The sequence below is a fragment of the Plectropomus leopardus genome, chromosome 18 (genome assembly GCF_026936395.1).
Source record: "Plectropomus leopardus strain MGB_pleo_1.0 chromosome 18, ASM2693639v1, whole genome shotgun sequence".
Classification (NCBI taxonomy): domain Eukaryota; kingdom Metazoa; phylum Chordata; class Actinopteri; order Perciformes; family Serranidae; genus Plectropomus; species Plectropomus leopardus.
In genome coordinates this window covers 7,389,930-7,415,821 of record NC_142193.1, presented here as the reverse complement: position 1 = coordinate 7,415,821, position 25,892 = coordinate 7,389,930, and the positions used below count along the sequence as shown (strand labels likewise).

Here is a 25,892-nt window from a genome sequence, read left to right as displayed (position 1 = left end):
GTACAGCATCTAATAAATATTTTCTAGACTTGATTTTTTAAAATTTGGTCCGTATGTAGGAAAATGGTGACGGTATCTTTAACCAGGAAACATTACAAATTTTGGCTTAAAAAATAACTCAATCAATGTGTATTGTTAAATTTGTTAACAATATTTTTTGTAGAATTTCTCTTTGATTAATTAACTACTGGTTTGGGTCTAACTTTCATCCTTTTGATCCTGTTTCTGGTGGAAACCCAGAATATTCATGTGGCATTTAAGTTGTCAAATTTAAAGATATTCAGTAATTGAGCTTCAAACAAAAAATACCTGTATATCACCACATACACTGTATTTCAGAAACCAATTTTTAAGTGACATAATCATATGAAATCATTCCTTCATTTGACTTGACACAGAGCAGTGACTGAGATGAGAGTGAAGTATGAAGTCATGTGTCTGTCGCCCATTGCTCTGCTCAGGGCTAAACCGCCGGCTGGTGAAAGTGGCTGCCTGTCTGTCTACCTGCCTGCTGCTTGTTTGACACGCTAAAGCCACGTGGAGGATCACCCCGCTGACGCTCTCACCCCGCTGACGCTCTCACCCCGCTGACGGCCTCTCTCCCCTGACACTCTCACCCTGATCTGCTGCGGCTGCAGGAGCTGTGGAGGTGAGCTGGGAAGCGCCTGGGTGGCAGGGCAACACACGGGGCCTCCCTGGCTGGCGCCTGTAATTTTACCTTCCCATTCATCAGCCAGAGATATTAATAATAACAGCACATCTGGATTCACTTTACTGTCTCGTGTTAACCCTTTCCACTGCAGCGCTGACTGCTACTGCAGCGTCTGGCTAGGCCCAAACATCAACCCCCCCCACTTCCAACTCAAGTCCCATTCCTCTTGCTGTCAGTCTTCATTTCTCTGTCTCATCTACAGCTGCACTTTTTCCTTTCTCAGCTTCACAGAGAGCCAGCCAGCTCATCTAAAAAAAAACCTAATGTGCGCTCACACCGACACTTTTTTCTTTTTTATGTTGGCTTTCTCATCCATAAATTTAGTCCATACCTATTTATAATCTCTGAAAACCTATCCCTGTTTTTTTATTTAACTTTATTTATGTCTGTGTAAATAGTTTGGGATGCGTACAGTATGATATATCCTAACCACAAGGAAATGGCTGCATTCATTTTAAAGATTCGATACTGTATCTGTAAGAACAATACTCTTACAGTACATACCATAGCTGCTCTCTGTAAAGCAGCTTATTTGCATAAAGCTGAACTCTGCTCAGCTGTCTCTTGTCACTATAACACTTTTACGCAGAGATCATGCTATAGGGCTGCAATAAAGTCCCCTCTTTATACACCCCCTGCACTTTTACACAGAGTCAAATGATGGTGGCATCATGCAACTCCAGTGTGTGATTGCGGGATGCCGCGAGGCAGTGTATAATCAGAGGACTCATGACGGGTGTGACGTTAAACATATGAGCGCCCGCCTCTAGCGTGACATGTAATATACGCTGCGGCTGCACTTGATAAACAATAACGAAGGCATAACATGCCAATCACAATCATTTACCCTCTCTGTTGTATAGCAGTTGAGCTTGTTCTCTGCTGGGAGGGTAAGGAGCTTCCAACTCTGATTGTTTTCCGAGTTTGCAGATGTTTACATCTGCATCTGACACATCATCAAAACGTCACACTCTTGCTGCCCATTATCAAGTCTGTCTAGCTTCATGTGTTACACAGACCTTGTTTCGGGGCGACTACCTTTGGTCCTGGCTAGGCGAGGCGGCATAATGTTGTGATATTCCCACCTTGAACAGGCAGCGTAAATGCGGCTACTCAGACACTAAGGTGATTCTGACAGCCATACTTCCACTCTCTTGACTCTCCTAAACCTTTTTTTATTTTAAGTCCCCTTCTCTTTCACTGTCACTTCCACTGGAAAGTAACAACAGAATCACAGATATGATGCTGCATGACCAAATCGACACACTCCATTGGTACACACATTAGACTTGAGTGTGCTTCAAAGTTGTACTGTTCACAGGAGGTTACTTCCCTTGTCTACCAAAAGGTGCATAAAAATAACATTGTTGCCATTACAGTACTGAATGTAGGTCCCCCTTTTGCTTTTTTAATGCCCTACAGTGTCATTGATGACAGCTTTATGAAATCGTGAACCCAACATGCATGGCCACTTTACACAGTATTAGCACTTTTCCACACTTGCTGTAGTTTGGCCTGGCAGTGCAGGCTGGGCTGTTTGGAGGCAGTCAGATGCGCTTTAGCACGTCTCCCAAGATGGTCAATCTCAGGTGCGACACGACACAACTTGCGCATTTAAACTTGTAGTGGAAAGTTAAATTAATGTGGCATTGTTTGACTCAATATGGCCAGAAGTACTAATGGAAAAGCCCTACAGTTGGCCTTGAGTGAAGAGGTGAGGAAGTGTGAACGATATGAACTTCTCTCTCAAGCTCCTTTGCCATTTTTCACACAGCTACATTGTCACTTCTCTTTGTGTATAACCAAAGCATCATAAACATGCATCATGCATCATGCATCATGAACATTATAAACTTAAATGAAGCGTGTCATTAAACACACACCTTTAAGTGGGTAGCTGTGTTGTATGGAGATGCAAATCTCACACTGTGAAAACCGAGTAAAGACAAGCCAGCACGTATATGGAAAAGGCCTGTTACAGCCCTTCTCCAAAGTCTACCTTTAAACTGCCTGCAGAGGTTCTTACATCCACCTAATTCAGTGAAGAAAACTTAGTAGCTGTGCCATCCATTTGATTTCTGTCACCGTGCCAAACAATCCAAAAAATAAACCGCACTTTGTTTCATGTCAACATGAGACGATGGGGTATAAAAACTCAGACATTGGCCTGGCTCCATGCCGCTGCTACTATAACTCTGTATACATGAGTGTCCGTAGACACCTCTGCATGGAGGCAGAGTAAATCACCCCGCTGAGCTGTCTATAGGTGGGGCCAGGGCCGTGCTACTGGCCGCCAGGCTTGGCTCCACGCCCGTCGCCCGATCCTCCCGCTGGTGGCAACAGGTGACAGAGGTCTGCTGTGTGTAGAGCTGACAGCCCCCTTGCATAGGAACACTTGCTTCATTACCAGACCCCCCCTCCCTGAGCTGTAGAGAGAGACAGGGAGACAGACAGAAGTAGAGAGAGGCTTTACTGCTGTTTCTGTGGCACTAAACATGAGTTTGAGAGGAGGCAAAAAGCTCAGTGTGCATCACTCATCTGCTCATGAGTCAACACTCATGATGTCACACACTGCCTTGCCAGCCTCACACACAACTATACTGTATTACAAATTTTCGTATAAAAGACCTTATTTATTAAAAAAAGGGGAGAGTCGGCTCTTTTTCCATGCAGTGGACTGAGCCGTACCTCCCAGAGAGCCCTGACTGTTAAACCATCGTGCCACAAACAACCTGCTAAAAACACTTAGAGTATTTCTCCCATACAGAAATAAACACTGGCCAATTAGTGTTCTTATTTTTGGAACTATTTTAGCTGCCAGAGAAGTTGAAAATATAACCGACCAGACGTGGCCTGACACGGAGGACTGCAATTTCAGTCCTGGACGTCTCCGTGTGGACATCCAGGAGCTGCTATAGCTATCAAGGCCATACATCGGCCCTCGAGGATAGTTTATGTCTCTGAAATGAATCCTCGCAGCGGAACAATAGCGCCACTATTATCCAGCACGGAGAGAGATGAATTCACATGAGGACAGGTCATCTTGATTTATGAAGTGTGAATTAGGAGCTGAGAGTATGAGACCAAGGTGGGGTCGGTGGGGGTTGCATGGCACAAACAGCCGTCTGTGTTGTAGGGGCTGGAGACACCGCGACCTCCCGTCCCCCCCTCCACCACTACGCTCTGACTCCTGGCCTGTTCACTCATTCACAGGAGCCTCTGGCACGGCTGCAGCTTTGGCTTCTGATGATCTGTAGAAATCCAGCCAGATCGCCATGTGGGGATCAACGCCTCAGCTTCGGCACGGCGCTGAAATACACTAAATGCCCCGCTAGCCGCAGCAGACGCCTGCTGTGTGTCTGTGCTGCTCGTCAGGCTTCATTTATGTCACACGGCAGGTTGATGAAGTGCTGAGTCATCTATCAGGAGCACAAGTATTTACTCTGATTCCAGTAAAATGAAGGCTGATCTAAAACTGCAGACGTGGGCTTGCTCTTAAGCCAACATAGCAAAGTGTGAGAGAGTAGACGGTGGTCGGGTGTGCATACTTGTATTTGTCCATAACAGGTTTTGACCACTACAAACTGATGAGGATCCTGTAGAAATTAAGTTGATAATGTTTATACCTGCAAGTTGCACTTGCTGGGTCCAAATCTATGGGAGAATAATTTGACAATGAGAATAAACTTGATTCATTTTGGAAAAACTGTAAAGCTTAAAGAGCAGTAGTTGCAAGTGAAGTTAGAATTGTCAAAAGCTGTGATTATGGAGCTTTTACCGTCAAACATTCAAGGATTTTGTTTGTGCCGTTTCACCATAGACTTGTGTGTCATTGTATCATATTTATCACAGTTGTGTCCACAGGTGAAAGAAAATGTCCAGTTTGGCTGTGTGATAATGCCTGAGCCAGCTGTGTTTGCTGAGAGAGACTGTAACACTTGGTTGAATGCTCTGAAGTTAACTAAAGCTTAGATTCTTGACCCTATAGAGAGGATATATGAGCTGTAGAAAATATAAAAAATGTGACATCAAAGTTGCAGAAGAAAACCAAAATTGTTGTTGCAAATTGTCCTTATGATGGTCCTTTCAAGTGACACCTTACATTAATGGGCACAGAAAAAACCCACGGCCTAACTAACAAATACAAATGGCTGCATTGGTGGGGTGTGTTGCTTCAGGTACTGGTGATGGAATAGTATTTAGGAAGTCCATTTTCAGATCTGTTAGTGTCGAGGCTTATCAGAAGGCGTAACATTGCACAACAGTTTGTTGTACTCTCAGATGATTTTGTAACTCTTGGAAGTTCTCACAGCAGCTATCATTGTCGCTTTTATCGCTACAATTTTAAGATAAACAGAAATACAGATAATCTACCAGGAATGTGTGCTTGCTTGTATTTAATTGACCGCCACAGACACTTGCTGGAATACAAGCACATTGCATTGTGTTAAAAGTTGCAGGACAACCTCTGAGATAATGCCACAGCCCTGTGTTGATTTCCCTGCGAAGCTGATACAGCATTCCTGTTGAAATGAATGAGGGGGCTGCATTTTTCTCACGCGGAGCTACTGTCAGTCTGAAAACAGGACTCATTTTCTGTTTGTGTCCTTTGTTATAACATCACAGTGAAATAACGTGGGTTATCAAAATCCTTGGTATTAGTTGTAATCTTCAGAAAATCTATATACTTAGTAAAATTTCATTTAGATTAACCTTGACAAAGAATGTTATTTCAAGAAAACTGGGGGGAAAAAAACTGAAAATATTGCTTTGCAAACAGGAACACTGGTATGCACAAATAGCCAAAGCCAAATAATTTATTTATTTTTAATTTGTAAGTGCAAATAGCAGTACAAAAAATGAAAAAAAAAAAAAACAACTAACAGTCACAGGTTTCTAAAAGTAATCATAGTTTGAGGCACAACATTAAATAAAATACTTGTTGCAGGGGCCCAGTTAACGTGTAACACTTAATACCTAACATGCAGTGGAGAATTCAACTTAATCAACTGTCATTTTTTTTCATGTATAACATAATGTTAAATTCATCTGTCACCTGTATGCCTGAATACAAAGTCAGTCTTCAGTCTTCACTGGGTACTTTGTGCTGAGCTTTGGTTTAATGACTTTGTTTGGATGCAGAGATTCTGTCTGTGAAAACTTTTATGGAGGAGTGGAAGGAACACACACTCACACCAGGCACCAGGCTCTGGGTGCTTTGAGCATCAGCTCTACAACCTGTGGGAAAAATGAGCTAAATGTGCTAATTATAGTGCTTGTTAAAAGCCACAGATATTTATGAGTGTTCTCTACAACCTGAAGATGATAGAGATTTGTCATAAAGGGTCCATTAGAGTAATATATTATCTGACCTTAACAATTATAATGCACAACGGTCCAGGGTTTATGACGTTGACCTAGGGCCATTGTAGGTTTAAAAAAAAAAAAAAAGAAGAAGAAAAGTGGAGCCGGGGACGGCGGTAATATTACAATAAAAAAAACTCAGAATTTTTTTAACAATTCAAGTCTTAAATGTACAACATAAAAACTCAGATTTTCTCTGACATCAAGTCATAAATTTACAAAAAAATCCTCTGAAATTCTCTAAGATAAGTCACAATTTTATGTGGAAAAAAACCTGAAAAATATTAATGAAATCTATCTAACTCAGAACATTTACATTGTTTTTTTTGTTGTGATTTGTAAATTTAATTTCAGAGAATTTGTTTTTTTTTCTGACAAAAATATGACTTTGTAATCTTAGTAAATATTTGATTTTTGTCCTCTGTATATTTACCAATTTATTCTCAAGGAATAGCCAAGTTTTTATCTCGTAAATTTAGTACTTCAATTGCGGAAATTTCCGACATAAATTTCAGAAATTCTGTGGTGGTTTTTTTGTTAGAATATTACTCCCTCCTCTTGCTCTTTATTTTTGTTTGTTGTTTTTTTTGTTAACTTGAAATGGCCCTAATTTGCCATCACAAGGGTTTAATACTCTATATTTAACTCTATTTGAATTCTCTTAGTGCCTCCCCATATACATAATAATAAAATTAAACCTTTGCAAAGGTTTTCATAGTGAAATACTGATCAGACATTACAATTTCCCAGTCAATAAAATAACTAAGAGTGCCTTAAGATGACTTAGAAATTTGATTTCAACAGTATTGGGACTAGGCAGGTAACAAAGTCCTTAAGTTCTCATGCAGAATAAAAATAGTGTGCCTTGCAAGAATGCAAATCTGCCATCCGACTCATGGTCAGTGGTCAGAAGTAGCAATTAATTTTAATTAAGCTGACAGCAGGAGTGATTATTGTGATTGTGTGCTCTTGGATTGCAGAGGAATGGAAAATAGTGCTAAACAAACTAGCAAATTGCACACCTCCCAGGTGCCAGAGTAAACAGAATAGCACCCACTTCATGTCTGTGTGTATTCAGCTTGGCAATGTGGCCTCAATTAGCACGAGGTGTGAAACAGCGTACGGAGGGAGATAAAGTGTGTGAAAGGTGCATTGTGTTTTCTGAATGACACTGTTACTGCTTTCTGTCATTGATAACCTTCCACTGGAGATGGGTTATCAAGCCTCAAAAGTCTGCTTGTATTATTTTGTTAAAAAAAAAACAACAAAAAAAACTCCTAAAGCAGTCTAAAGTATCTCAGGTCTTTGTGGTTTGCTCTTGCATGGATGACAGCTATCAGGATCATTGAGTCTTTTCTGTTATGTGTGTTTCTACCTGAGCGTGCCTTTTCTTGGTACCAGCCCTGACGCTGCCTGCCAAGAGAGAAGTCTGCTTTTCCTCACTAAATGAGAAATCAGCAGGGAAGGCTACAATGACCTGTACATGGCTCAAACAAGGAGATTCAGTTTGAACACATATCCTTAAATGCAGGTTTAAAAGTCTTCTCAAGAAACAGACCCCGCAGAAAAAAAGGTCATTACATCTGCCCATTTATTAGCCAAAGGGAACTGTGTTTGGTTAAGAATAAAAAACTCCTCAATTAAGCAGGCGTCTGTCTCAAGTAGCCTGTCTTTCTAAGGAGGAATATTTCACTATCAAAATGTTCCTGTGGTAAAACAGTAGGAAGGGATTAGAAGAAACAAAAACAACTCAGCGTTAAATGAGCTTGGCAATCCTGATGACACTTAATGAGAACCATATTTGGACTTCAACCATGTAGCCACATTAAAAATGAAATATTTCCAGTGGGTGAAATATTATTGAACATGCCTTTTTTTTTTTTTTTGAAAGTCCCTGCAAGTAAATTCAATTTCAGTTGTCAACAAGAAACGTGATTGATCTCAATCTTTATTTGCGTTATGCTTTAAAATCATCACATTTTTGTGCACTGAATGCATTTTAAGAGGCTGACATTGGGTTTATCTGTAATCTGCATGTGAGTAGTTCACTCTGCACCATCCCACATGTGAATGCATTGGATTGAGCCTATCTGTCAAGCATTTTTGGGGAGCGATAGTTTATGATACGTGCTGGTCAGATGAAAAATATAAGGGTGACATTTTCCAGACTTTTCACCATCATTTACCGTAAACTAAATGAGTCGCTCAAGTGCTTGTGTGAATTAGCTCATTCAAATTGAAACAGAGATGCATTTATCTAAAGCGGATGGTTTATGGCTGATGTAGCAGCTGGCTAAGTTCTTCCATTAAATTATTTTTCAAAGAATGATTCTCTGAGCATGAGTTTAGACAGGTTCGCAAATTGTGATACTTTCCATGGCTGCCGCTTAGCGAGCGTTGTTTATTTGGGAGCTAATTTGGCCGGCTTTATTGAGAGGCTCGCTGTGGCACCGTTACAGGCAGAAATATTGTCCCTACATGAGTTGGACACAAGCAGTAAATACACTGCAAAAAGTGTACTTAACAGGCCATTCCATCTCATATTCAGGCTGTAAATTGTGCAGTTCTACAAATAAGGGAAAGGTTCTGCTAATTGGGTGATATGACTTTGCTTGGTTTAGGTGCAGTGTGGTTTGTTTAATTGTCTTGGGCCATGTGTTATAAAAGCAACTAGACAGGTCATTCTACTTTCAGAAAAATACGCTTTAAGGCTGGGTTGCACCAACAAGCATTAATTTAATCTTAGATTAGTTCTAAAAGTGGGTTGAGTCTGTCTCTCAGCTTTCTTTGAAAAACTTGATTATTTTGATGAATTAATCTGAAAAAGGCAGCCATTGTAAAAGTTTAACCTCCTTAACTGTAGGTTTAAAGTTAACCCTAAATCAAAGTTTGAACTGGAGTTTAAAGTTTTGGTGCAACAGAATTACATTTATTCCATGTTTAGAGTAAAACTAAACTGAGATTTAAAGAGAGGTTTAAGTCAAATCCCTCCAAATTTTGAAACACATTTAAAGTTTGGTGCAACAGAATGTAACATTATTTATTCAGGTTTAAAAGGGAATCCTTGTTGGTGCAAACCCACCTAAATGAAGAAATTCATGAGCAAATTGAAATGTGTTTATTGAAATCTGGAAAATGCAGAAAAAAAGGTGAATTTGAAAACACATCCTCCTCCTGCAGTTCTCTCCTCTCTGTCCTGAGCCCCTCCCACATGGAGACCACCACTACATGCACACGCTACACACAGTGTTTCCCATACATTGATTTATTTAATCATATTTTGTTATATTGTGGTACAGAGGTCATTCACTTAGCCCCTCCTTGGCTCGCTCGCTCTTTCAGACCACAAATGAAGCAATAATTAACGAGCTAACCATCCCACAATCCCGCCCCGCTTCCCACTGCTGTGGACTGCTTCCTTGGAAGGAGATTTGTCAGCAGCACGGGAGACTGACCTTTTGTGGGCGACTGTAGCAGCTTGAATTCAGCCAGCACAAACCTCTCAGCACCGGGTGTCACAGCTGGTTGTTGTCCCGCTACAGTACGAGGTCTAACCTTTGTAATGGCAGTAACAGAAAGTTTTATGCAGAGACTAGCAGCTGTGTGGTCTCCCAGAGCTGTGGTGTGTGCTGGCTGGATTCAGATTGCTGTGGCCGCTGACTGGGGTCCATCCCCGGAGCTGCTGCCCGCTCTCTTTCCAGTAAGGTGGTCTGTAGAGGCAGGGGGCGAGGTGGAGGGCACACTGTGCTTCGGTGCTCCACCTAACGTTAGCTACATAAACATGAATTTGAAGCCGCAGCTGTGAGCTTTTGTCTTTGGTTTGCAGAAGGCTACAATAGTAGCAACCTTTTTTTCTCCATCTCTGAAACTATTTGTTGATAGTAACACTAGTTTAGTTTTTGTTTGTTGACAGACTCTCTCTTATAATATCTCTTTTTGATATATTTTTGATAAGTCTGTCTTCCTTTTTTGGGTTGCTTTGTAGTGTAGGCAGTTGTTGCCAATTCTGGAATAGAGACTTCTAATTCTCTGCCTTTGAATTAGGCTTTCGAATTAGGATTTGCACACACAACTGCATTTGCAAAACAGCCAATAGGAACACCCTCTCTCTGAAATAACTTGCGATTGGCCCAAGGTGCTGTTTTGGGCTAGATTTTCTAAAGCCTGAAAACTGAACCAAGGACATTCAGAAGTCTGTGTTCTTTGAGACAATTTTAATTACAACATGCTCAATTAAGCTAAATAAAAGTGCTTACTCCAGCTTTAACACACATCTCTCCATGTGTTTTCCTCTAACTCCTGTAACTTTTATTCCTCACTGACAGTATATACCAGTATCTGCTTGGTTCAGCTCTTTATTGAACTATTTGTTTACACCAAGTGAGACATTCAAAACCAAGACTTCATGTTTTAATGCTACAGTTACATCAAATTGAAATAATGTTTTGAATCATTTCGTCCACATTTCCCCAAAATTCAGCCTGCCATGTTTGATATCTTTTCAAACTTTTGGACCTCCATTAGAATTTTAGATAAAGTTCGGCAGGTTTGACCAATGTTTGCCTGCACAGCATGATTTTGTAATGACTGACCCACAGGCTAGCTGATGCTTATTATGGGCTTAAATAAAAATTAGATCTGTGAATAAAATAAGTTTTGCAGTTTTGCTTTATTTGACAAAATAATGCAATTAATTCAATTCCCAGAGTAGATAATGTCCCAACAATAGCTGAAGATGTTGTGTATTTTAGTGGGATACTATGTATTTATTTACATGCTATATCTAAAAATAAAAAACCACATCAGGTGGGCATTGGGCAAACTTTTGCTGACCCATGCCTTTGATTAAATTTGTTTGTTAAAGTTAAAGTGGTTGAAAAAATATTGTGATCCTTTATTAAGGTTAAAGTAGTAACTGCTGGCCAGAGCAGAACATGTATTGGAGAACTATCGTATAAAGCAGTCATGTCCAAAGTCCAGCTTGGGGGCCAGTTGTGGCCCTCAGACTTAAACAGCCCTCAGCTTGTTTTTCAAAATATACTAAATGATTAACACAATATGGTTAACCAAACAATCATACAGTTTGTAGACATACACTAAGGAAATAAGTTGGCGAAACTAATGTGCTTTAATAAACAGAGAGTAAACAAGCAAATGAACAATTCCCTGACACCATTTTTTTCTGCAAGGTAGCTGACATGGCCATGGCAAAGAATCATAAAGTTTACAGTAAGGGGTGCTGCTTTCAGGAGCAGTGGGGAGTTGAATGATTTTTTACGTAAAGCTTAGACAGTTGCATTTGTGTAATTTGTATGCGATTTAAAAATAAAACAAAACAAAACAATGACAAAAAAGCATGATGCAAGAAACAGCTGCACCCCTGGTGTAAAGTATCTTAAAATGGAAATGGAAGTGCCTGAAATTTGCACTGCAGAGTTACTGTTCTCATTTTCATTTTTTTTTTTTTTTACAAAAAGTTTTGGATGCTGTGGGAGGCTGTGGGAGGCTGTGGGACTCTGTGGTACCTTTGGGAGCTTTGTACTGACGGATTCTCCAGATGAAAGACTTCAACAACCATTCCCACTGTGAGACTGATTTAAGGATGTCTGGAAAACCGACAGGGGGCGTCTCCTCTCCCTGCACAACCCCCCCACACTCCCCACCAGCCCCTTCAGTGCGGTGGAAGAAGGAGGTATTGGGGATCTCCTCCTAGACAACAAACCCACATTCAAAGAGGGGCACACGAATTACGTCACGGTTCGTGTGGAGAATATAACGGAGGTCGCGGGTTACGCTCAGCGCTTTTCTGTAGAGGAGACAAGTGGGATCATCATGCCGAGCCCGCGCGCACGGAGCCCGAGGAGAGATCTGAGCTTTGTCACGCAGTTTGTCATTAAAAACAGTTTTCACTAATGCTGCTGCGGATGAACTTAATTTCTGTCTCGGATTTTCATCATGGGAAACTGTGAACTTTAAGGGAAGAGGTTTGGATACGACCCACGCGTAATTGCGCACAAGAAAGTGGCCCATTAGCAGCTCCCCGTGCGCACTGATCTCACCACTGGATCCTCTGATATGGATCAGTCTCAACAGTGTGTAGCCATGTATCTGCTGGTGCTCTCCCTCGGACTTCTGATGGACAGGGGGATTTGTCAGCACTATTACCTTCTCCGGCCCATCCCGAGTGACAGTCTGCCGCTTGTGGAATTAATAGAGGACCCGGACCCGGTCTTCGACCCCAAGGAGCGGGACCTTAACGAGACCGAGTTGAAGAGCCTCCTGGGAGACTTTGACAGCCGCTATTTGTCCGTTTTGCCGCCGGTGGAGGACAAATACACTGGGAACGACGAACTCGATGACTTCGAGGTGCAAAAACCCGGTGGAGTACTGCCGAAAGAGATCCGCGCGTTGGATTTCGACGTGCAGTTCGGCAAGAAGCTCAAGCCCAGTAAGAAACTGAAGCGGCGGCTGCAGCAGTGGCTGTGGGCGTACTCGTTCTGCCCGGTCGTGTACACGTGGACCGACTTGGGGAACCGATTCTGGCCGCGATTCGTGCGCGTGGGCAGCTGCCTCAGCAAAAGGTCGTGTTCGGTTCCGGAGGGCATGGTGTGTAAACCTGCGAACTCGACCCACCTGACGATACTGAGATGGAGATGCGTGCAGAGGAAAGGGGGACTGAAATGCGCCTGGATACCGGTGCAGTACCCGATCATCACAGACTGCAAATGCTCCTGCTCAAGTTAAAACATTGACTCTAAATAATAAATTATAAGCTCATTATTTTTGTGATTCTTTTTTCACGTGCACTACCGAGTGTAGGAATGTATTTTCTGTATATGCGGTGCCATGCAGTTATATATAGCTCCCTGTACAAAGTCAGTATTATTTGTAACCAGAGCCTACTTTATTTGTGGAGAATATTGGTTATATATTTTGTATTTATGGAGATATGGCGCATAGAGCCACGTAAGAACTCCCTGTTTTCCATATTTGGGTGAAGCAGGTCGACCTCAGAGTTCAACGTGGATTATTGATACAGCTGTGTATCAGTGACTTGTTTTATCCTGTAAATTAAGGAAATGTGCTATTTATTCTTTATATTCGTACAATAAAACAACACTGAAATGACTTTAAATGTTTTTTTCCCTTTCATCCTTTTGATCACTTGTGTCCCATTCTGAAGGATTGGATACCTTTAAGTCACCTGCCACAGTACGCACATGAAGTTCTCACGCTAACACCATTTTACGCATCAAGTACTTTTTACAATCACACACTTATATACTGCATCATGGTATCTGGTTTACTCCGTATTACAATGTATGCGGCAACACTGGTGATTATAGAAAGAAAAGAGGATTTGGTTGTGAAGTAAAGTATTTCTGGATTTATTGGACAATAATCCAATATCAGTGTTCGATTTACAGACAGCATGTGGTCAATAGTTCTCTCAAGTTAACTAACACTATCTTATCACTATAAATGTGTCAGCTATAAATCACAGCCATTACATGCTGATAGGAAGAGGCAGAGATTCAGTGATTGAAGGAATCAGCAGCTGCTAACAGCTCTCATTCTTTCATCTGCTCAACTCCTCCTCCCCATTTGCAGCCCAGCAGGAGCTGAGCTGAGGCGAGGAGCTGGGAGAAGTGCAGGCTGATGCTCCTCATGTCTCTCCTACTGAGTGAGACCAAAAAATATAATTTATCTAATTTTCTGTCATTAAAATCACAATGTATAGGCGGTTCATCAAAGATTAAATCCACAGTGCGTGGTGGGTGTCTCCTGTGCGGAAATAGAGTTACACTTAGAGAAATTCAAACTTAATTGATTGATGGATCGACAAGTGATCCGTCAAGAAATACCACGATAAGCACTTAGCAGCAAAAGATGGAAATAGAAATATTAATTGAATTAATTAAATAACTTCAACTCCATTACACTTCAGCAGTATTGTTCTTTTTATTCCAATACATTTATTTCACAGTTATAGTTTTGAGTTACTTTGTAGATTTATATTTTTGATACAAATGATCAACTCATAAAATATGATAGTCAGTGGTGGAGGAGGATTCAGTATACAAAGTATATAAGTAGCAATACCAATAATAAGAATAACAAATATGATCCTGAAAGTAAATTCTCATTTATGTGTAAGTAGCGTACAGATTACAGAAGTATCACTGGCAAAATTTATTAAATTATTATTATTATTATAAATACTTTCATTTGTAATTTATTTTTTTAAGACGCGACAATGTACATTAAACCACATTGAAACAAATGTAAACGCACCCGACCACCTTGCTGGGGAGCAAATTTTCATTGGTGGTTCCTTGCCTGATGTTAATAGGCATCCTAAAATTATTAAAATAATACAATATGCAGAAACAGTATGTGCAATGGTTAAAGACAAACAACATTAAAATAAACATACACACAATACAGTTAAACATGTACACGTTAAGCATATACAACACAATTTGACAATGTGCAGATAAAATCCAAATATCAGATGCAGGTACAGTATGAATATAGTCATTTTAAAATATGATCAAATTAACCTAACATTGGTGCTGACACTTTTGGTTCTCCATAAACCATTTATTAACATGAAACTTAAATGAATAATATGATGGGGACTCTCTAAGTAAGTATCAAAAATAAAAGTACCTTTATTAAAATAAAAGTACCCTGATAATACAATATTGAAAAAAAAACAGCTTTGTAAGCAGCTTTTAAATGTTGTTGCTGGTGGAGTTGGAGTCAGTTTTAGCTATTTGATATAGTGCAGATATATTGCATTATATTTTTTAAACAGATTTTTTTGTTAGTTAATGTAAAACATAATATAATGGAGCAAAAAGTGGGGCATTTCTCTCTTCTGAAATGTAGTGGAGTAGAAGTACTTGAGTAAATATATTTACTTAGTTACTTTCCACCACTGATTTAACTACCTGACAGTATATAAACTTGTTGAAATGGGCTCCAGCATTCCATTATTGTAATATGGAACACCCCATGTCTGCTCTGCATGTTTGTTTTCATATATAGCCACCTTTAGCCATTAATACCTCTATACTTTTTCTTAAGTAAAATTTTGAATGCAAGACATACAGTATGTATGATAGTGCTACTTCAGTGAAGTAAAAGATCTGAGTGTGTCTTCCACCATTGTGTAATCGGTGATTGCTTCACATTTGGCAGGCGGGTATCTTCCTCTCATTTTACTACCACCACTTAACCGCTATTTCTACAGAATCTGAATCAGAAAATGCCAGTTAATCTCTTAAGCTCTTGAACTCTTCCCTGAAGATTCTTTTAAATTTAGGTGAAAAAAATATAACCCTTCGTTCATGGCACATGATGCCATATTGTTAACGACTGCAAAGTCACATCAAATAGATATATTAAGGACTGTCTTGTGCATAATTTTATTAGAATCTCACCCAGATATTATTTGTGTATTATTGGAAACATTGGGATCTTTCCCAGAGCCTTAAGTACTGTGGGTTTAAACAAAGTTGGCCCGTCAACATAAGTTTGTAAAAACAGAACCGCTGATGGGTTATGACAAATTTAAGAGGTAAAACTAATATTTTCCAATAAATTAGTTGCTCTAATCGCCTGAGTTTTTTGTAGCTGCTTCTCCCTCACACTGACGAAAGACAACTCCCCCCTCCCTCTGTGGGGTAGACTGTGGGGCACCAGAAAGCCTGTGTTTTGTTTCAGTTGTGTTTAGTCAGTAATGATGCTCCTTAGCCTCAGAGCCAGCTCTGCACATACACACGCAGCAGACAAATCCCTGTACTTGTCACCGGATAGCAACGTAAGGGCGAAGATCTCCGCTATACAGCTTAAACAAACACAATAAATAGCCCTTGATGTATGAGTGTGTGTTGGATCCTCAGTGTTTGACAGTGATCCTCTTGTCTTTTCCATGATACAGTTTGTCCTGTAGCATAAAGCTCATGATGGTCAGGCTTTACAGTTGACAAGCTCTGTGGATATCCACCTATTTCGGGTTTTGTGTGTCATAGTCGGGTGTTAAAGGATTAAAGGCTAGTCAGTTAACAGCTGCCTGGAAAAATACATAATCAGATAATACTTTCTCAGAGTTTTTACCCTCTATTGTATTTTCACCTGATTTTGTCTTTTATTCAGTTCTGTCACCAGTAGAAAATGCACATATCATATCAACATTTCTACAGTGATGCTGCCAAGCAGCAGATCATCGCTGACCACTGTTCGAGACTGACAAAAAACAACACCAAATGTTTGTTACTGAGACATTTGTGCATTTCTAGCCACAATTATGGCAATTAGGGCATTTATTTTTTGGAGACATTGGGGGTGCTTTCAGCCATGGTTATGGCACCAAAAATGGGTATTCTTCAGTGAGACATTGGGGCATGTCAAGCCGCAAACCAGGTATTTTCTAGACATCAGGGCATTTACAGCCATAATTAGAACTAAAACTGTGTGGTTATTAGTGAAAAATCTGGCAATGTCAAGTCACAGTTGTAGAAACAAAACCATGTTTTAGTGAGACATCACGGCAACTCTAGCTACGATTGTGGCACTGAAATCGGGTGCTTTTTACTGAGATATTGAGGAATTTCATACAATGATTGTGGCACCAAAAATATTTTTTAGCACAAATTTGTGGCATTTCCAGCCACAATTGACAACAAAACTGTTTTTTTAGCCAGACACTGGGGTATTTTAGGACCAGAACCATGTGTTTTTTGTGGCAAGACATTGTGGCATTTCCAGCCACGACTGGTGCAAAAACAGTGTTTTTTAGTAAGAGAAAAAGAAAGAAATGTAGCATTTCAACATATCTGTTACATATGAAATTCACAAATGTTGCTTATCTGTGGTTTGCAGAAATGTAGAATATCAAAATTTATTTTGGCAATTGGGTCACCATTGCCAAAATAAAATGTTCACTGAGGTGGACAGGTGTCCTGCCAAGTGTATCTCCATTTCCTTGTGTAGTCAGTTCACTGTAAACCTTTCAATATCTCTTGTGATTATTTTTACAACCATATAGTCAAGATTTTGCCTCAGGTTTCTATCACATCTGAGAAACACAGGTTTGTCCTCTTCAAGTTTCTGTCCATGTCTCCCTCAGTTTTCCTGCGGTGAGTGCAGGCAAAGTGCTGATGCCGGTCAGATGATTTGTGTGTGGAGTAATACGTGTTGACAGAGCGCTCGGTGCCTGCTAATACCAGCTGCAGACTGGAGGATGCAGGGCTGCTAATGCCCTTCGTCACTTCTGAGCTGGCTCTCAGCTCTCAGCGTCGTCGCTCAGCGTGCCGCTCGCCGACCTCAGCTTTCCGCAGATCTGTTCAGACTGAGATACCCAAAGATGTAATGCTTTTAGCCACTAGTAATCCATTAACTTAATGATCTCTTTGGGTATGGGCTCATTTTATTGCCTCTCCCCTCCCTCCCCCCTCCACCTAATCACCTTTCTTTTTTGCTATTGAGATATTCTGAAGCCAAAACCTTGGTGCTGATTAAATTCTCCTGCAGGCTTCAGATATTTCCCTGATCAAAGCAAACTTCTCCTTGTTAGTTTTGCCAACAATATCAAACATAAGTCGCGCATTTTTCTTTTCAGATGATAAAATTAGTTTTAATAACTTTGACTGGCTCATTAATAGGCCAAAGGTAGTTTTTCTGGCACTTTCATTAAGAATACAATAACAAGCGAAGCATGCGGGCTAAGTTTGTAAAAGTCAGATGGTTGAGTGATGTTTATTCAGTGAAAATGAGAAATTGCCAATAATGCTGCTAAACATTTGAGCACATGAAAGGATGTGCTGTAATGATCAGGTTTGAAAGCTCTGAATACATGATCACCACTGTACTTGGGCCACAGCTCTATAATAACACACAATGTTTTGTGCTTTTATGCAGTGATGAAAGCTAAAAAATACCTTTTGATCTTCATACCGCTGGTAACCCAGAGAAATGGCTCTGTTGTGAGACCCATTATTTAAACTTGAAAAAATAAATCAAAATTCAACCAAGTGACGAATTCAGTTCTAAATTAAATTCTAATTTAAAAACTTAATTTGGAATGAATGACAGTAACCTGCTATTTTTCCATTCACTTCCTGTTTAGGTAGAGTCTGTCTTTACCTGCTTTAAAACAATTTATTCAATTTGCTCTTTTTTAATTTATTTTTTTTTAAGTCTTTAGGTTGAAAATAAGATAATTTATTACGGCCCCTTATATAACCTTAACCAAAGTAGAACAAACATCTAAACTGATGGTTTCTCCATCCTCACAAACGTGTGCTGTGCAGAGAAGCTTCATTTGAAGTTTCAAAATATACTTAATCGAGTTTAATATGTGGGAAATGTTAATCAACAACAGCAAACTACTCCAGACATAAGTTTCCTCATGATGAATTAAAGCGGACATAATTTACAAAAAAACCAAACACATTTGGTTTGTTTTGACCAAAAAATCTTTACTCAAGTCCAACTTTCTAACTTTTTTTAATACATACAATAAAGGAAATAAACAAGATTAAACCTAAGAAAATAACCTGCATTGCATTGATTTATAATTTGTCTTAAAGCTACAGAAAGATGGCTGTGGAGGAGAGTGTTTGTATTTCTCCTGATTTCATGTCACGAAACTTTCCAACAAAGAGAGAAACCCAGTAGATGAATATTTCCTTTTATGAGGGCTGAATTATATTTTTAAAGATTTTTTTTGTTGTTTTTCTCCTGGTAATATAACACCTTTTGATTCTGTTTTTAATCTGTGAACTGACATCTGTCATAAACCTATGTGACCTATTTTAACTTAGATTTCATTAGTATGTCAGTAAGGACAAACCCTGCTTTAACGACCCGAGTGATGTGTCCGCGTACATCTGTCAATATGAACAAATATAAAGTGGTTGCTGTCCAGATGTCCAGCTGTGGCTGTAGGGAAACATGCCTGAATGAAGGCAGGTGTTCTAACTTTTTTTGGCTTCCATTGAGCAGTGAACAGCTGTTTCTTTGGTTCACACAGCTCGCATATGAACCTGACACTGGGCTAACACCTCATCTTTTCCTTCAATCTTTTAGTTTATTGTCAAATAGAAGGGTTTTATGCTTGTACCTTTGTTGAGTATGACCTACGTGTGTCCTGCCACTGGCAGTTGGTTTCAGTTGGGTGTTGGTAACAGCAACCGTTACTGGCACTGTTCCATAGCAGTTCCTGTTTTAACTAACATGAGGCATTTTTGGACCAAATTGTTTTGGGGAATTCCAGAAATGAACTGACTTCTTTTTCTTTTCAATGAGCTGTTGTTTGTGTTTTTTGTCTGTTGGTAACAGGGCTAAAAGGGTTTAAAAGTGGTAGCTGCCTTGGCTGTGTCAGGCCAAATCAACATACAGTTACATCTGGTCCAATCAATGTAGCATCAGTCATTGTTCCTCTTGTGCTTAGAGAGTACCTACTCTGAAATAGGAGCTAAAAAAGTTCAAAGCAACGTTTCAAGAATTATGATTGTTCCTAATTTTTGCAGTGCAGACACAGCAACATGGGAAGTTCTTAGAAGTATGTTCTTAGTATAATAAAAAAAGTTCCTCCTCTCCGAAAGTGCCAATTGGTACATCATGGATATATAAAAACAACTGGATCCAGGATTGGAGGCGGGGCCGTGTTCATTCCTATGAAATTTGCTCAATGGAAGCCAAAAAAAGTTAGATTTACAGGCATAAAATTACCAAGACCTTCTGGTCCATAGAGTAAGCAAACTAGTGTTTCCTATAACACCCCACTGCCCAACCACTCTGTCTCAAGCTTGCTCACATGATTGATTGTCAGAGGATATAATGATTTAAATGAGAGCATTTAAGTGTTCGTATATGGAAGTTGATGTACCGACCTATTTTTCCCCCTCAATGTATAAATAGTGATAGGTACAGTACCGTTATCATGTGCTTGATTCTTGTCATTCAAGTTAGTGAACTCATACATTGAAAGGCCTCAGTACACCTCAACCAGATCTGGATCCTCCTTACACAGCTATTTTTGTATCTTTTCACATGTCCAGACAAGTGCAGCGTTATCCTCATTTGAAGATTATCACATCTCACCCCTCTTCATGACTTTGGAAGTTTATCCTCTGCCTTTGAATTTATACGTTCAAAATAGCTCTTTGTTCTTAGCTTTGTTTCAAGTATACTCATGCCTGAAGAAATCCTTTTAATTTCATGATTCGGTCCTTGGTCTATGGCCCAACTTTGTACCAAATCCCATCGATATCTGGTAAAAATATTTCTTGAGAAAAAGTGCTAACCAACCACCATGATGGCAAAATTTTTAGAAGAAAATGTCCTGTAGACATTTTTAAATTTTAGTTCCTGTCAGTATGTTTAATACCATTGCTTTGTAAAAAAAAATCAACCAGTATTCTACTTATGTCTTGTATTTTCACTGTGACTATGTTTTAAGTAATAAAAGCATCAGTATTATATGTTACATGAAGTTAGAGAGATCAATGAGCACTGAATATGAGAAGTGCTTACCGCTGCCCCGCCTGAGCAGTTTGTTGGTGTGCAGTCCTCGGAAAGGCAGACACGTCCTGTCAAAAGTTTTATTTGTTTGGTAAAGGATGCTGTTTGGCATGCGGCCCAGCTCATTGTGCTCTCCCACACATCAGATAATTGGAGGCTTTTGAAATATCCTCTCTGCTGCTGCTGCTCCCCGTCCTGGTCACGATGTTCAAACCGAGATGCGTGGCAAGGTTGATGTTGATTTTTCCAGCATTTTTGTCCGCTGTAAATTTCACCGAGCTGGGTTTGATGACTTGTGGGGAGTGATCCTGCTGTTTGATGTCCAGAGCTCGTTAATCCAAACCTCATCTGGTATGCAAGGTCAGACCCTACTTTGATGTGCACGGGCCAGCGCTGCCAAGTCTAGAGAGTCGAGAGGGCACTGTTCGTTTGAGAAAGATCAGGAACTGTAGCAACCCTGACACATTTTGGCTTTTGTCCATCAACTACTGTGAGGATGAGGTCTGGTTTGTTAAAGGGGCCTCTTAGCTCTCCAGCAGCTGAAAGCACACACATGAACATTTTCCTGAGAAGCTGAATCAAACACAAATCTTTTTCCAAACACACAAAATAATCAGAGGAATGTGTGGAACTTTTATGTTTTCCTCAGGGAGCCACCAATGCAGTTAATAAAATGAGAGCTCCATGATAACACTGAATAAATAACCAAAATATTAGCGGGTATTAACCTGCTGCTTCCATTTATTCTCACCATAATTGTCTCTGTGATAAAAACTGCTTTTACTTCTGCCATCACTGAACTATATGACAACAAAAAACAAGCAATAATTAATAGTTTCGTTAATAATAATAATTAACAGTTTTGTCTCGTAAGGGCTATTGATTTGCAAGAGCTCTAAACCTCTTTGCGTCTTTGGTTCAAGTTCCTTGGAAACAGAGAGGAATGAGTTGAAACTGTGTTTGTTATGTAAAATAAAGCAACAACGGCCCCCACTTTGCACCCAGCGCAGGAATTCACTGCAATTAACTCTTGAGCGTCACATGTAAATATGAAGGTTTGGGGCTCCGCGGGCAGGCCGGCGCTCACTCACTCACACACAGGGGATCCTGGGCCTTTGTTCTCCCGGGGCTTTGGCTGGCCGCCACACTGCCTCAGTTGGCGGCACCTAGCTATAATTTTCTCACAATGGCTGGCGTGTGAGCCGTCCATCATTTCTCTCCCGTGTCTCCCTATTTCTCCCAAGCAACCCCTCCCTCCCCCCTCCCCTTCACTGGCACCTCTCATGCCTGGAGCATATTCAGGTTTACCCGTTCCCATGTGCTATCACCGTGTTATCTCGCACAACTACACAAGCCGCCTGAGGATGTTTATTAATTCACTCTCTTCACACTTGGCTGTGGTTTGATCTGATGTAAAGTGTCTAAAGAGATCATTTCTGCAAGTCTGTGAGATTCTCAGATGTACCTCAGGATTTCTGCAAATAGTTTCCAGGCCCACCCTGTTTTTGATTTAGCCCCTCACTTACAATAACTTCAGACAGTAATACCAGGGAGTACTGCTCTAGTTCTTAAAATACCTTTCAGTATTCTCTTGATACCAACAACAACATTTTAGAAAAAAACAAAAACAAACAAACAAAAAACGCAGGGTGCAAAGAAGGTCTCCACAGCATGGCTTCAGAGAGTGATTAAAAAAACAGCCAAGCTATTTGATGACATTTGCATTTTATGGCTAATAATTTGTCGATATATAGGTAATATAATATATATATAGGTTTGGACAGTTGCCTTTTTTCCTGGAGTTGCACTTATTCTAGATTTGCTTATTCTAGATCTTCAGTTAGTGTAATGTCGTGTAATTATTGGTCATTCAGTCACTCAGTGGTTAAAGGGATTCATTTAGGTCCACCATGTAACCACAGCATTGGTTTGAATCTGGCCAGAGATTGCTTATTGTTGCTTCTTCGCCCAAACCTCTTTCATTCTCTACTCTTGGTAATAAAGAAGAAAAAATAATAATATTCCTAAGAAAGCAATGTGAGAAGCAACCAAAAAGCTGGGAGGAAGCTGGAAGCCTCCCATCACGCTGGATCGGTTTTGTAACTACAATCTTATCTTAAGGTCTTCATCCTTGGCCAGAGGTTTTGGTTCAGGAGGGTTCAGGACAATTCATGTTACCTGGGATTCCTGGCAGCATTAGGATGGTAGGAGGCGAGGTGTCTGGTGGAAAATTGGGGATAAGTTCAGTAGCTTTCGTGGATGTGCTCAGCTGGATTGTCTGACCTTCTCTTTGTTCTCTGGGTGTTGAACATTACATGGATTCACTCCAAAGTGTTGTTCAAACAAGGTTATTCAGGAATTTAGAATACTTAATATGCAGGAGACTGAGAAGCGTTTCTGCAGATGAACACTGTGTGTTGCCAGCCATATTCTGCATCTTATTATCATGTCTAGATATGTCTGAAGAAGTCCTGCTCTAGTAGGATGGATGCTGTTTCAAGGACCTGCTTTTCATAAGCTTTTCATAAAATGTATTCCTTCCTAAACTTTGACAAGGTAGTAGAGGTGCTTGCCTAAATCCCCATTTGGGCCTACCCAGTGTAGCTTTCTCAGCAGCTGAACTTTGTCTCATCTTGCTGGCACACCTTAAAATGCTGACAGTCCACTGTTGACCACTAAAGGACAATGGGCCCAAGTCAGGGCTGTTTTGCTGCAGGAGCAGGCCATAATGTTGGAACAAAAAGGGAAGAGGGGAACGAGGGCAGTCAAAAGAAAATTGTCATTTGTCAAGCAGAAGCTTCCCCAGGATTAAGTCTCGTTTTCAGACATCTCTGCTGAGAGTTTCACCATGTGGTCATCACAAAATTAAGAAAAGAGAGTGTGAATGCACCAATGACAGTTTTGGCAGCCTTACTCGCAAGCAGGGTTACCAAAAGTTTGTGAAACATAAAGGTTATCAGGAGCAAAAGGCCTCCAGCACCAGAAACTGAGACTGAACCAACCTCGTGTCTCCATGCTGATGACAGAGCACCCTCATTAACACGCCTGTGGGTTGCTGATATAATTGCATTCTGTCAAGGTGCTGCACAAACATGTCAAATAAATACTGCATGTTTCATGGGCAGGACTGGTACTTACTACGGGCATAATCCCAGATTTCAGCAATGAGAATTAGGAATATTTCTCTGTCGTGAAGATTAATGTCTTCATTGTGTTTATATCTCACTTGTTGCAAAGGAAACTGATTTACAAGTATCTCCCGTGTGACCTGCAGGGTCTAATACCCGCAGTGCATTGATTTGGCTTTTACAGGCGTTTCCACAGTTATTGCTTGTCACAAAATAGTTCAAGCACCACACTCCTCCTAAAACCACAAATTGCCGCTTTTACTTTTCTGTTTGTGTAGGAGGTAAACAAACAAGATACATCATGTTAATTAGTGAGCTTTAGGTGTTGGTGAGCTTTTTTTTTTTCATGTTTGAAAGAACCGGGCGAGAAGTTTCCCCCTGCTTCTGCTAAAGACAGCTTCAGATCACACACAGATTTGACAGTGGTACTAATTTTTTAATCAAATGCTCAGAAAGACAGCAGATAAGTGCATTTCCCGTAAATGTTTAAGTATTTTGATAATTTAGACAGATTTTGTGGACACAAAGTATTTAAAAGGATAGAGTGATTTCTTTTTTTTTAAGTGGGGTTGTATGCGATACACATTCAGTCAGTGTATTACATACAGTAGATGGTGGTCGGCACACCATCAGTTTAGAGAAGAAGGCTGAAGTCTGACACAGAAGCTAAGCAATGTGCTGTTGTAGATGGGGGTCAGCAACAAAACAGAGGTTACGATAATGTAACCCTAGTTCTTTATGCACAGGTGGAGCTGTCACTGGACTCTTCAGTGTATGATGTGTACTTGTGATTAGAGGAGTATTACCTCAAGAGTCTAGAAGAGGACGGAGCCTGTTTGAGACGGGACATATTTTAGCCACTCAAAGAAAGTCCTACAGAAAAAAAAAAATAAAATCAGTTTACATGTATGCTATATTGCAAGTATTTTAATTGCTTTGCCTTTCAGTCACACAACCTTTTTCAAAAGGCTAGCCGTTAATGTCAAATTTCTAGTCAGTATATTTATAAAGCCCATTCTCAGAAATAGCAATCGGCCTCAGAGGGCTGTACAGCATACGACATCCCTCTGTCCTTGGACCCTCTCAGCGAGTAAGGAAAAAGTCCCCCCAAAAAACCTTTAACGGAGAACAAAAAAGGGCCTCAGCTTCTTATCTATGCTCTTGCCAGAGCCACTAGACTCCACTGGAAAAAACCCCCAATAATTTTAACTCACGGGCTGCTGGTCTACCTCTGCTTCAATCAGTTAGTTTCTTCTTTATTGTGTGAATCCAAGTTAACCCTTTTAATTTTTGTGTACACATTTTTTTGTTGCTGACCCCCCCTACATTGGTAGATTGCTTAGCTTCTGTGTCTGACTCCAGCCTGATCTCCAAACTGGGGGCCTGTCGGCTGACATCTCCTGTATGTAATACATTGGTATTTTGTAGTCCCTTTTGCTTCACATTCACATGCATTTACAAATGTGAGGTGCCTATTGTTTGCCCCTCAGCATCCTCACTGGAACAGTGCCATGCTCAAGGACATTTTCTTGCGCTGATTTCTTCAGTTGTTCTGCAGATCCAAACTCACAAACCCTCAGGTCTTAAGTCATTTTTCTCTGCCTGTTTCCGTGAGCAAACTGCTGCTGCCTGAACAGAGAGAGAAGAAGAGAGCTTATAAAAGAGAGGAACAAGGGAAGCAGGCGGCAGAGTTTGGAAGCATACAGATTTATCACCCAGCCATGGAGTGGAAAGAAGTGCTGCTCGTCTGGAGAGTGGGTTTCCACTTCAGTTTAATTCAGTGTGAAGTGTTTAAGACATGAGTGTGGTTTGGGGAGATAGATGGGAAAGCCAGGCTTTTTTCCGATGAGACTGACACCTCGCTCTGTATTCTGATCTGTAATGAACTCTCTCGGTAGTATTTGCAGCAGTTGGTTGTCGACAAGCTTTAGTGGTAATTTGCTGCATGTTGATTCAGTATTTGAAGCGTGCCTTGTTTTGGTTTCGAACTTCAGATAATGATTTACTTTTAGCCGATTACGTTTTTTTTTTCTGACATGACTCGAAGCCATTAGTTTTGAATTTTCATTGAAGCAATATTAATGACAGCTGCTATGTTCTGAACACATTGAAGTATTTTAGGTTATATCCGCCATCTAGTGGTACAGATGTGT

At 40.3% G+C, this 25,892-nt stretch overlaps 2 protein-coding genes and 1 long non-coding RNA gene across 3 annotated transcripts in view; 2 read left to right on the top strand and 1 right to left on the bottom strand.

The window, feature by feature from the left end:
- Positions 1-510: 510 nt before the first annotated feature.
- On the top strand, positions 511-13,205 carry LOC121957169 (noggin). The gene is made up of 2 exons (XM_042505694.2): positions 511-649; positions 11,554-13,205. The coding sequence occupies exon 2, from the start codon at positions 12,152-12,154 to the stop codon at positions 12,818-12,820; it is 669 nt and encodes a 222-aa protein (XP_042361628.1). The 5' UTR covers positions 511-649; positions 11,554-12,151; the 3' UTR covers positions 12,821-13,205.
- The window catches only part of LOC121956111 (RNA binding protein fox-1 homolog 3-like), a 575,995-nt gene continuing 550,660 nt past the window's right edge, over positions 558-25,892 (top strand). Inside the window, exon 1 of the mRNA XM_042504225.2 lies at positions 558-649. The gene's annotated coding sequence lies outside the window, so the exon portion shown is untranslated. The remainder of the gene's footprint in view (positions 650-25,892) is intronic.
- On the bottom strand, positions 15,412-21,031 carry LOC148186428 (uncharacterized). Its single transcript, XR_015774875.1, has 2 exons — positions 20,624-21,031; positions 15,412-17,435 (listed from the first exon to the last, which is right to left on the bottom strand). It is a non-coding gene; the product is annotated as an uncharacterized LOC148186428 (long non-coding RNA).